Raw genomic sequence first — 13,268 nt, 5'->3', positions numbered from 1 at the left:
GAGCTAGACTCGGAGTTGTGCTAAGGAGCTCTGTCAATTTTTTCTTTTATCACTCTATAGAAATCAAAAATCGAGATCACCAATAATCAAATCGAATATAATGCTTTGATTGAAATATTACAATTCGCTAAAGGGATAGGCGTGAAACACTTATTGGTGCGATCTTACTCCGAACTCATCATTAATAAGGTGAACAGACAATCAAAAGCGCAGAAGAATCTATGAAGTGTCTCCTAATGGTCAACGTAGTAGAGAAATTAAGTTTTTCAGAATTAAACACATTTTAAGAGACGACAATCAACTTATAGTCTTCTAATCCAAATGAAATTGTCCGACTAGGGGACTCAGAAACTCGCATAATCAATAGTCGAAAAAGCAAAAATCATGAACATGGAGCATGAGAAAGCAACGAATTGGGCTGATCTGTATATTAAATTCTTGAAAATCAGAATGTTTTCCACTGATTTGAAGGATCAGAGGAGGTTCAGAATTAAATCCACACAAAATCTACTTTTGGAAGAACAACTTTCCGAGAGCAATTATCCATGATGCGTTGTAGAATGAGAAGTTGGCAACACTCTTGAAGAAGTGTATTTTGGTGAGTGTGAGAGCCATTTAGGAGGGAAAAGTTTAGCAAATCACTTTTGGCCAACTCTTAGGAAAGATGCTAAAAGAATTCTCTAAAAACTGCGAACAACCCTAGAAATTCATCCCTACGCAATTTCAACCCTAGCATAAGCTACAACCCATTCATCGTATGAAGGTTGGACCTTTGTGGGTCTTTTCCCCCCATCAAAATGGCAGATGAAGTTCATTCTAATGGTGATTGATTATTTCTCGAAGTGGATAGAAATAAGAGCATTTGCTAGGATCACAATGAAAGTCGTCCGTTATTTTATTTGGACCGATCTCATCTTTTGATATGGGTTACTCGTGGTGATCATCACAGATAATGTAACTCAATTTGCTAATAAGAAAGTTAAATAATTTTGTCTAAGGCAAGGGGTGAATCTCAACTTCGCCTATGTCCGCCACCCAAGCACAAGTCAAAGTTGCAAACATGTTGATCCTAAATCTATTAAGGAAGAATGTCAAAGGAGCCATGGGAAAATTGGTTGTTTTCATTCAATTAGTTCTATGGGCACTTATAACAACTCTGTCAACCGTAATTGAGTAGACACCCTTTGCTCTCTCACACTAGATCGAGACCATGTTATCGATGGAGTTAAATTTACATAATCAGAGAGAATTTGCCCCATCTAATTTTGAAGAGTTAGAGTTTGATGAATGAATGGTTGCAAACGAAGAATGCCCACAAACCTCACTTCATATGCTAGAAGATATACAAATTCAATTCGCACTGAGACGAAGAAACTGAAAGGAGAATAATTTTGTAGTGCGGTTACACATGAAGGAAATATTTCAAGGATAGTGCTTAGTACTGAAGAAAGCAGATCTAGCCATGCACATTCAAGTTGTTGGGAAGCTAGGCCAGTCCTGGACCGTACCATGTATCATACACAAGTAAGTCGACTTAGGAGCGCACAAAGCTAAAGACATTAAAAAAAGTAACCAAACTTGAAGTTGAGATGAACTCTTATACCCAAACCGGGGAACTCGCTTAGACGAGATCGGTTGTAGATCTATTTTCCATAGCAATAGAAACATGAAATCACACTTAAGAAAATTTTCTATGATATATTAAGAAAAGTATGAAAAAGTCAAAGTGCTAAGTAAAAAAATAATTAACTACTCCCTAACGGAAGTCGAAAGCCTCAAGATAATCAACACCTTGTAGGAGATGCTAAAAAAGTTCATACATATATAAGATATGAAAAAGAGCTGGAAGCCTCAATTGTTAAGTATAGTTCTCGCTTAGACAAAGTCCTCTCTCTCATTACCCTAACCTAGATTAGAAAAATACCTTCATAATAGCCAAAACAGATATGATTCTTAACTTGCAAATGGGAACATTCTTATACTGATTTGAATTTTGTAGTAGCGCTCCATTTTTTAATTCCAAGAAGATGCAAGTTTGGATCAATTTGCGTAAATGAAACAATGCCTGAATTCACTAAGCTGAATTGAGATTCAAATATCGAGTTCATTACACCCTCAAGCTTAAGCAAGGTTATCAAAATGATACGATGAACTAGTAAGTAACCACATTTCAAAACAATTAAGAAAAAAATGCATGATACGTATGCAGAAGGTAAATCATTTATTACATACCTAACAAGTACATTTGTTTCTTGCATCACAAGAATTCGACCTAAGGACAGTTTATAAATATTGAAATTGAACTAAAGAGATCTTTTTCGAAGATGATGAAGTTGACTTCTACATGTGCTTGTTTGTTGAATTGAGTGGTCCCTCCCTCACCTTTTGTTGAATCGAGATATCTTCTTCATCTAGACATAGTTCTTGGATGATATTGTGCTTGGAGAAGAGAACCCAAACATTAATGGGATAACAAGGGGTGTTAGTTGAAGTTAACGAACACATAGCCTAAGGAGAGAGATGGCAACACAAACTCAGTGTTGACAATCAAACAGAGCTAAAATCATAGCCTCATAAACAATGCATCTGCCATAAATAAAGCCTTCAAACTCGAAGAAGATTCTATCATAAAACCCAACTAGGTGAGAATGACCAACGAGATTTCTTTCTCAAGGGAAAACTTCTACGAAGTATAAGCAAACTTTTTCTTTTGGGAGGTGACAAGTGGTATCAGAACAGATTACTGCTTGCCAGGTGTGTAGACTCTCCATGGTCCAGTGGGACCCTCGGTGGAGTCGATCCGTGAAGAGGGCGTCACATGATTGAGTGGAGGAGAATGTCACGGACAAATAGTCCCACATCGGCTAGGTGTAAGGCCAAAAAACAATATTTAAGTCCTGGGCTGCCCACCACCCATATGGGCTCTTTTGAGAGGTGACAAGTAAAGTCGTTGGGTTTGAAAATGATGAGAGGCTATTTTTGGAACCAACAAGCAAGAAGTTCGCTCATTTGGATATCAATGAATATGCTCAAAGGGATAAAGACAAGTACGAACCATTCAATTCATCCCTTTCTCCATTGCCAATCTCGTCTCTTAAAATTCTTATATATCTCATTTATTTCCCCTTCTCTTCTCAGTACACTAAATAAAGGTTGTTAGGAGCAATAAAGTCAGCATTAAAGTCATCGAATCTCCGACTAATGGCATCATGGCATGTAAACCCCCATTAAGAATATTTATGTATTTACAAACGTCGATTAGTTTTCTTGACAGGTTTGCAAGCATTCAATATATTCTTATCCTTATCATTAAGCATCGTTATTATAATACTTTATACTTGGGAAACTCAACCTATTGATAATATTTTGATCAATCAATACTCATCTGATGTTCACATAGATACTTTTGCTTATATGTTAACAAAAGAGAAAACTCTACACATTTATATAAAAAATTCTTGTACATTTCAAGCCTATATTGGGTGAATATAAAAAGTATTATGCTACTTAAATTAGTCATGATGAATTTGAAAAACTTTTATAATAACTTACCATTATTATATTTTTTTTCCTCATGGCTATGCGCGATTAGAATACAAAAAGGAAAACTTGATCTATGTGAACCATGTTAACAAAAGAAGCATTGAAAAGGCTGAAATTATTGTAATTCCTATTGTTGATGAACAATATTGGACTCTTCAAGTTGAAGATTTGAAAAAGAAGAAATGAAATTTATATGATCACCGTTGAATCTTCAACATCGGGATATTTATTTCATATTGTAATGACATACCAATTAGTTTTTTTTTTGTAATTTGATATTTGCTTTGATATTGTGGTATCTTAATTATTTTATTTATTGCTTGTGTAGGTAAAACTTCCAGCCAATGATTTGTTTGGTGCTTTCAAAGGGAATATAAAAAAATAAAAAATTCATGGTGTGAAAGGTTTGCTTATGCAAACAAATGATCATGAGTGTGGAATGTTTGTGTGCAAATATATGAAATCAATTGTAGGCACAAAACCTGTAAATTGGGTTGACTATCAAGATTGACAGAACATAATGAACTTGTTCAAGGTTTAGTTTGTGTACACAGTATGTTGTCTTGCACTGAAATGATTGTCATCGAAATTTTTAATTGTTGTGAGAGTTAAAATTGATGTATAACAGTCAAAATTGATAGTTTGATTTGATATAAAAACTGTTGATAATTGTTTTTTTTTGCTATAAATGACATTTTTACTAATTTTCAATTGAAAGCTTTAACCTTGTAATTGAGCTGAAATATGATGTTTATGAAATTTTAGGTTAGATTTCTATAGAAGAATGTTGAATTCTAAACCACTAAGATGTTTTTCAATTCATGTACATCTATATTTTGCACTTCTAATTTTGCCAAAAATGACGGTTCACCACTTCGGAAATATTTCCTAAGTTTCACGAAGATTGTGCATTTCGATCACATAGACTATAGAATATTTTTCACCAGGAAATTTCAGCTTCACCTGTCTTTTCCAGCGTTTGATTGTAGCAAAGTCCTTTACTAACCAATCCATCACCAAAGTAACATTAAAGGTCTGAATTGGTGTGATAATCAACTATGTTGGCAACTTCTTATCATGCACAATAACATGCACTACAATTTTTTTATCGGCATAAAACTCATTTCCCGAGGGCATAATAACACACAAACAACAACAACAACAACAATAATAAACCTTTATCCCACTAAGTGGGGTCGATCGATTACATGAATCCTTCCTTTTTCTTTATTGTGTCCTATTGATTGTCATATTTTCATTTATTCTTTTCAACAAATTTTATGTTGATTGTCAACTGCCTAACACAACCCTCCACTTTTCACACATAAAATAAGAGTAAAATGCATAGTATCAACATGTAACCTGGCAGCAAACTCATCAGAAATAAAAGAATGTGAAGCACTTGAATCGAATAAAACATTGTCGGGCTGATCTTGAATTAGGAGTATATTTGTAACCATGTCTTCTACTTCTTTGGCTTCTTGAGGGGTAGTTGCAAAAACTCGGGCTCTTAATGATTGCTCTGTTTCGCGTTCTAAAGTTTCACCTATTGTTTGCACTGAAGACTTTCGCAAAAATTGAGTTATGTTGGGTTGACTGCCTTCCAAAATTTTTTTGGATTGTCCCTGCCCTTGAATTCAACAGATGAGGTGATCACCTCGTGAGGATGGCAAGTGATCCATCAAAGAGCATACTCCTTCAGAGTCATGAAGAATATACGAAACTTCTACACATTGCTAATGTTCAATAAAGAAACAACAGCTTTAAACAAATCAAAATGTCCATGAGATTGTTCTCTTACATGAATCTAAGGAAAAGACCTTCAACCTATCCAAAGACTTGGCCTCTGTCACTTCCTTGGAGAAAGCATTCTCCGAGAAAAACTTTCTCTTCATCTCCCATATCCTTCCCTCCCAATGATGGGAGTTAAAGTTTTCACTATCAAGAGAAAAGGTATCATCATCTTCATCCACCAAACTTGATGTAATGCCATTAGAACCTCTCGATGTCTCCTCAACAATAAATCAAAAGATCCAATAGGTAGCTCCACATGAACCCTAGAAAGGTGCTCCATCACTTTCTTGATCATCTTTGTCAGCTCATCATTAAACTATGGAACTGCTTCAATATGAACCTTTTGATATCCTCCATATTAATGAATGTACCTCTATCATTATGATCGACTTCTTGCAATGCTCTCTTCTAGTTTGTAAATTATCCACGCTCACCTCACCTAAGAAAATGTTAGGCCCTAAATTATCCATGGCTCACAACACCTAGATAAAAACACTTGGAGAGAGAAGAGAGAATGACACAGATAAATATATATATATATATAGAGAGAGAGAGAGAGAGAGAGAGAGAGAGAGAGAGAGAGAGAGAGAGTTGTGGAGAGAAGGAAGTTTTAAGATTTTATTAGTTAATGGAAATAAGTGAATATTGTGTAGCTAAGCTCACTTTCTCTCATTACATAATATGATTCTCAACTTTAACTTCGTATTCATAGATTTGAGGGCAATATTGATTAATGTATATAATTAGCTGCAAGAAAAAAAGATGAAAAAATTATAAAAATATGTAATAATATGGCATACTCTATAGCTTTATAGGACCGAGCTAGCAAATAGGCGAGTTGTCAATTTAGCTAACGGGTTTGTTCAAGCTAACAAATTGATGAATATATGAGGTTTGTGGGTGGGTCAACCAAACAATACGCTTAACTTACCAATATAGTATTTTGATGGACCTGACCCGATCCGCAGGTATTAGCCTACCTTATGCAAACATAAACTTCAATTGATATATCAGATATTTGGTCATACATACATATTTTTTTATTTTTGTTTATTCTCATTTTGTCTAAAGGACTTTGTTTGAGTAGATCTAAAACAAAATACATAAAAAATAACTTTAGTAGTAGAAATTCTAGTGACAGAGTTGTAAGCATGGGTGATCAAATCAATAAAAGGTGTGAGCATTTTAGATATGTCAGGTCTGTTGTTCAAAGTGATGGGGATATTATTAGTAGAATTCAAGTTGGTTGGCTTAAGTGGAGGAATGCATCATGCTATTGTGTCATAAAAAGTACTGCTTAGACTTGAATAAAAATTTTATAAGATGGTGAAACCTGCAGTTATTGGCATATAATGTTGGCCTTTAAAAGAGAAGCATAAAACTAAGTTTTAGTGTTGTTGAGATGAGAATGCTTAGGCGGATAAGTGGCTTGACACTTAGAGACAATGTGAAATGAATGTATCCGTGAAAGGATTGGTCTAGCTCCAATGTCAGACAAGATTAGAGACAGTCATCTTAGATGATTTGGTCACATTAAACGCCGATCATCTCATGATTCGGTTAGGAGAGTACATGCTTTAGACTCAACTTATGTTAAGAAAGGTAGAGATAGACCTATAAAGAAGTGGATATATTGTATAAAAAATTATCTTAATTTATTAGGATTAAATGCAAATATGACATTCAATTGGACAAAATGAAAAAAAAAAAAAGGATTCATGTAGCCAACCCCACTTAGTGAGATAATAACTTCTTCTTGTTGTTCATTTTGGCAGAATAAAATAAATTTGTTAATCGTCAATATAAATTATTTTTTTTCTTGTATTGAATATAAGTTGATTTTTATGATCTTTGTGGTGGTGGTTGATGGGATGACTATAGCTCGATCGCGTGATAATAATGGTAATGGTTGGTGATAACAGTCACCAATGGTGGTAAAGGCAGTGGTAAAAATAGCAAATAGTACAAGGGTGAAATGGGAGGTCGCAAATATAATAGTTTCTAGCGAAGATGACAAACAATAGTAATTATTTTAAAAGGAAATTCAAAACGCTTAAAATTTTTTAAGAGTTTTGCAAAACAGTTCAATTTATTTTCAAAAGCCAAAAATGTAAAAATAATTAATAAATTCAATAAACAAACATTTAAAAAATAATAATAATAAAGTTAATGCCAAACAAAACCAAAATTAATTGGATAATTTTGATGCAGAAGCTCGTCTCCACAGATATATAAATAACTGGAAAATTAATGGAGCATTACCTGATACAAATCACAAAAAAATCTCCCATTTCTTTACAGCCATGGCTGTCATTCAAGAAGCCTATTCAAATGCAGTAAATCTCTCTAATGTGGCTTCAATTATATGTGACCCTTAAGAAGTTGAATTCTTGCTATTGTTGCTGCTCGCAGTTTTTTGTTGAAATGCAGCGCTGCATTATGCGGATTGGGATTCCACCCAAGTTGAAATCCTCTTTGAGAGACTTGATCAGAAACCTTATGTCTGTGTCAGAAAGCTGAGCTTTTCCGCTCAGGAAGGAGACAAATGTCGGCGGTCGAGCTTTAACTTGAGTGAAATATTTGATTTTGGGTTGCGTGGCTTGGTCTTTCCACGAATGCCTACTCATAACCTGCTCAGTCACATTTAGCAGACAGATTAACATAACAAAAGGCATTTAGTAAGCACTAGGTTGAAAATGAGTTAAGCCTAACTCAAGCTCAGCTCACACTGATGATGACAGGCTCGCGAGCTCGGATCAAAAATCAAATTATCATGAATACACCAGAGAAACCATCAATGGAAGGAGGAGCAGTGTCACGACAGCTCATCGGAGAGGTCATCAACATGACCATCAATTGGCTAGTCAAGTTGGCTCGCGAGCTGACGAGCCGAGCTCAAACAAGCTTGAACTCAAGCTCATTTAATAAACGAGTTTGAGTTTGAGCTCAAATTTGACTAGCGGGCTTATTAGCGAGTCCAGCTTGAGCCAGTGCGGCTCATTTACACCCCTAGTAAGCATATATAAGGCCCAAAAATTCCACCTTTCTTCAATCAAATAAAAGAACGGAAAAAGGTAAAATATTTTCATTTATATGCAAGGCATCATATGCTAAAGAAACTTTAGCAAGGGTGAGTGTGTTATGATACGTGTGTGTGTGTGTGTGTAATAGCCACTTGATTATTTATATAGGATCATTTTAGTCCCAGAGTTCATAAATGTGTCAAATTATTCCCAAGACTCTTTTAATGGGGGTTTAATTAGTCCTCCTTATTGCTATTTTAACCTATATTAAAAAGGTCGGGGGGCAAAATTGATGCTTTTATAAATTTTGGAACTAAAATGACCCATTGAGAAAAACTAACCAGGAGATCATTTTGACAATTCTCTCTCTATATATAAAGATAAAGTATTTGTCAAATATAATATGAAGAAATTAGCAAGTAAGAAGCAATAAGAACAGAATTTAATACATGGCATGAAAGCATTACCTTCCTCAACCAACGGTTTAGGCGAGCAGTAGACAATCTTGAGCACCACTTCTGGTATGCGTCGACTACCTGGTGCATAACTTCTACTCGACCCCTTCCCTCCATTGCTGAAATAAATAAGACAGGAATACCAGTAATCTGTAAATAACAAAAAATAACTCCGTCATGATATAGGCAATACTTAAATCTTGTGATTAAGCTAATAATAAAGAGAATTTCAAATGAGGTGTCTTTAAAGTCAGAACGACTAAAGTTAAGGCTAGATGGTTAAAATGAAAGAGTATCTCCAAAATACTGTGATAAGAGGATATTTTGGAGACTCACAAGTAAATTTTATAAAATTAAAATTAGGCACCCGAGTGTTACATGGGCTCGAGTGTTGGGAAGTGATATTTAAAAAAAAAAACATTAATAAGTTAGCATATAAAAAATGAGATTGTTATGGTGATATATGTCAACTACAAAGGATAAGTCGAGGAATGATCATAACAGAGGAACAATTAGAATGATATCTAAAGAAAATAAAGTTATTAAAACTAAGTAGAAGTATATTTGAAATGAACATTGAACGGTAAAAAAAAAAAAAAAAAAACGCATGAAATATACGACTATATAAAATTGATTTTGAACGTTTAAAGAGGGTTAGACTTGAAATAACATTGATAGAATTAACAACTCAAAATATATCCACTGGGAATAAATATAAAATAATGATCATAAAATCAAAATCCAATAGTTGAAATAAGATTAATGAAGCTGATGAATATAATGATAGTTTATAATCCTAACAATGTTTATAAGCTTATAAATTTAAATTAATTTTTTTATAGTAGATATATGCACTTCCATGACTGCAGTGGAATTTGTTACCCAAATCTCAATTTTTTGCATTCACCCAAATAACTTTTAGCATTCCTTATATTTCCTACAACAGCTTTTGTTTCTGAAAACTAAAAAACAAAAAATTTGCATTTTATAGGTACACTTGAAATATGACGTGTGTTGGCAGGCTTCAAAGGATGGCAAGAATACTTGTTGGCAGCTGCTAGAGCTTTTCCCTGTATGGCAGAATTACTGGATAACTGCAGAAATTGATGAATTGTATTTGTCGTCTCAGCATATAAAGAAGCACGCAGACAGCAGGGTATCTATTGGTTGAATTCTTGGGATTTTACATATTGTATTTAATAATTATTTTTTCAAATTAAAACCTGCTATAACATTTGAATTCTTTTTATAGCTAGTAGTTGTTTAATTCATCCTTACTTTTCACCTTTTGAAGCTTCTCCACAATTTCATATAGACCTGCATATCTTGTACTTTATATGACTTCTATTTGAAATTTTAAAAGTTAGTATTATGGAAATAATAGTCCACAATAATGTTATGGTATAAAAGAGTTATTAATCCATAAAACGTAAATAAATATCATCAAACAAAAAACATACGAACAACCAACTTGAAAAAAACTAAAAAATAAAATTGAACAAACATAAAATCCAACAGCCTGTTATATCTCAAACAATTCCTCTCCCCTTATAAAGAAACTCCCTCATATCATATCTTAGCGAATAATTATCGCTTTATTATACACTAAATAATAATTTAAGTTTACAACAACTTAGCGAATAATTATCGCTTTATTATACACTAAATTATTATGCAAAGGCTTAATATAAATCCATAAGAAATACACTGATCAATCTATAAATTAAGTTCTACATTTTCTTTTTAAAAAAATTCATTCAGTCATCTTAATCAAGTACATTTGTCATCACATTTTCTTTTAAGAAGTAATCTTAAGAGCAATGTAAAAAATTTATACGAATAAAGGTATAACTATTTTCATTTTTATTTATATTTTTATTTCTTCTTTCTACTTTCATTTTATCTAACCTTCATACAATATACAATCCATCTTCTATTATGTACTGTATATGTCCTTGCACAAAATATTTTTTGATAAAACTATGCAAATGAAACAACTGTAAAAAGTCAAAAGAATAATAAATCAGAATAATAGGTACTAAATATGTGCGACAGTAACAACGAAATCATCTGGGCAAACAGCTTAAGCTAGAAGAGTATTCAGTCGACCTCTAAATAAGTACAAACATGGTGTGTTACATGCACAAATGAAGATATATCTTGCTATATGACTTCGATGTATGAATTCCATATTTAAAAAGGACGAACATACCTGAGGAATTAGAGTCTGTATTTCTTGAGGTACTATTTTAAGAACCTTCTCATGTAACAAAGTATTTTGTTTTCCTCTGAGAAGATCCATCTTGTTCACTATCACAATCAGAGCTCGACCCTCTTCAACAGCTTGACGAGCTATAATCACTTCATCATGCTTCATACTTCTCTTATTTCTTGCAATCTAGATATGTGTATCACACCATAAAAATGTTATAACTATAGGTAACGATACAACATACTATGGCAATGAAATGTTATAATTATAGCTACAGATATATCACACCTGAGTTTTTTTTTTTTTTTTTTCTCATAAACAGAATGAATAGCATAAATTAAAAGGCAACGAGAGGCCTCCATATAAGAACAAACTTGGTAATTTCCCCGGCATTCTAAATTAGGTAAAGTCAACATACAAGATATTTTTAGAGGTCAATATTTATGCTCTATTGGATAATGGTTTGATATTGCTGTACAACTAAAATGCATGCTATGTCTATTTTGCACAGGGCGATTTCAAGTTAAAGCATCCTTTTAAGTTGGTAGGATGATGCCGAGAAGAGAATAAGATTTAACTACAAGGCAACATAAGAGCAGAAGAAAATATAAGGAAATAGATAGAGCAGAGGAGAAATTTTCAATATTCAATGCCCTTAAGATGTCGTTTATGTATAGAGTAGCGAGCTCAATATAAATACTAAAAAAATTCCAGACAAATATAGCACAAGAAATGATGTATCCTTACTGCATGATTAAAACTCACTTTTCTTGCTGGATCAGCAGTGAATTTTTAAACTCGCTTTTCTTAATATACTTTTCTTGCATGATTAAAACTCACTTTTCTTGCTGGAAGAAGATCATGTAATCAATGCTGGATCTGCAGTGAATTTTTAAACTTCGAAATATCTTGCTTAAACTTTCTAATTAAGCACGCAGAAGGTTTAATAAAAAATTTACTTAATATTGTTAGGAGCGGTTATATTCTCCCATGAGATAAAATTCCTGCATTATTGAGGGAAAAGTTATGTGAGGTCAAACTTATTTCATCAAACATTCTTGTTAATTAACATTGTGAAGCCCCGAATACCAGAGTCCAACTTCTGGTCTCTTCAGCACACTCTCTAATCAAATTTTATTACATTGCAAACAATGAAGATACAAATGTTCCAATTTACATCTAGTTTCTTCTTCCACACTAAGATTTATTTACTCTTTTTGAGCTGTTATAATAGAAGAAAGGCCACCAAGTATTTTTTAAAAAAAAAAATAATTCTTACACCTCGCTATTGCTCTTTATTTTGCCCATGCAACTGATTAAACTAAACTAAAATATTTTTATACAATCAGCCCCAACTCACAAACACCGAAAGCAATAATGTGCCATTCGCTTGAAAGATTGTATTTGAAAAGCCAAAAAACAAGGTGTCATACCTCCTCTGCATCGAGTATCAATGCTACAACGTGAGCCCTCATGAGATTTTTTCTTGTCTGCACTATACTCAAAGACGACGGGCCTTTTTCTTGTCCAGATCTATGCAACCAACCTGCCGTATCCACCTAAACAGTACAAAAGTTACAAAATAAAAACAACCAGCCTATTTATATATACCAGAATAGTAACAAAAAATTAACACACAACATGATGAGAGCAATGTCATCAGTGTAGAGCAGCTGGAACAGAAAGAAGAACGGGCAGGAAAAGAAGCAGATAAGAAGTAATTTCTCTGTGATATTCTTTTCAACTATTTGATGTAGTGTGGGGTACATTATATGTGTGTGTGTGTGTCTCTGTGTATCCATGCATACATCATACATACATCGATACATAATCCAAGGAAGTAAAGTAAGATTTATATTCATACCCGATATGCTAAAGAATGCCCCAATGTTCAAACGTTTGATGCAAGAATCAGGGGAAAAGGGTCTTCTCTTGGTGTTGGGTGTGGCCATGCAGTCGCTATGCGAGCAAGAGCTCAAGCTGCCGGTAGGGCTGCACCCCCTTCTCCGGTCAGGAGATGATCAAACTTTCCTGTGTGTATTTTTGACTATCAACTTTAATATGCTGAATGTTGAAATTGCTTTATAAGTAGATTTTATTTTTCTGATCTTAATGTTCTGAAGCTGTTGGGTCCTGAAGATTTGTCTTAATTTTATTGTCTTTGCTTAAAGCTCTTCTCCTTAATATATATATATATATATATATATATCTATATATGCATCACAAGTGTTTTGTATAGAG

At 33.6% G+C, this 13,268-nt stretch overlaps 2 protein-coding genes across 4 annotated transcripts in view; one reads left to right on the top strand and one right to left on the bottom strand.

Annotated features, from left to right (window-relative positions):
• Positions 1–10,221, top strand: part of LOC110020954 (ATP-dependent DNA helicase DDX11) — a 39,595-nt gene extending 29,374 nt beyond the window's left edge. Inside the window, exon 10 of one of the 2 annotated variants that reach the window (XR_002293588.1) lies at positions 9,807–10,221. The gene's annotated coding sequence lies outside the window, so the exon portion shown is untranslated. Of the gene's footprint in view, positions 1–3,871; positions 4,139–9,806 lie in introns of those variants that run through there. The other variant, XR_002293587.1, reaches the window with a different exon arrangement.
• Positions 7,514–13,268, bottom strand: part of LOC110020956 (GTPase Der) — a 32,575-nt gene continuing 26,820 nt past the window's right edge. Inside the window, exons 6-9 of one of the 2 annotated variants that reach the window (XM_020719262.1) lie at positions 12,461–12,586; positions 11,028–11,213; positions 8,828–8,965; positions 7,514–7,967 (exon numbers count right to left, since the gene is read on the bottom strand). In XM_020719262.1, coding sequence (XP_020574921.1) covers positions 7,731–7,967; positions 8,828–8,965; positions 11,028–11,213; positions 12,461–12,586 — 687 coding nt within the window. In that variant the 3' untranslated portion in view covers positions 7,514–7,730. Of the gene's footprint in view, positions 7,968–8,827; positions 8,966–11,027; positions 11,214–12,460; positions 12,587–13,268 lie in introns of those variants that run through there. The other variant, XM_020719263.1, reaches the window with a different exon arrangement.

The sequence above is a fragment of the Phalaenopsis equestris genome, unplaced genomic scaffold (genome assembly GCF_001263595.1).
Source record: "Phalaenopsis equestris unplaced genomic scaffold, ASM126359v1 Scaffold000114, whole genome shotgun sequence".
Lineage (NCBI taxonomy): Eukaryota > Viridiplantae > Streptophyta > Magnoliopsida > Asparagales > Orchidaceae > Phalaenopsis > Phalaenopsis equestris.
The sequence above is the reverse complement of the archived record's forward strand: the minus strand, read 5'-3'. Positions and strand labels throughout refer to the sequence as shown.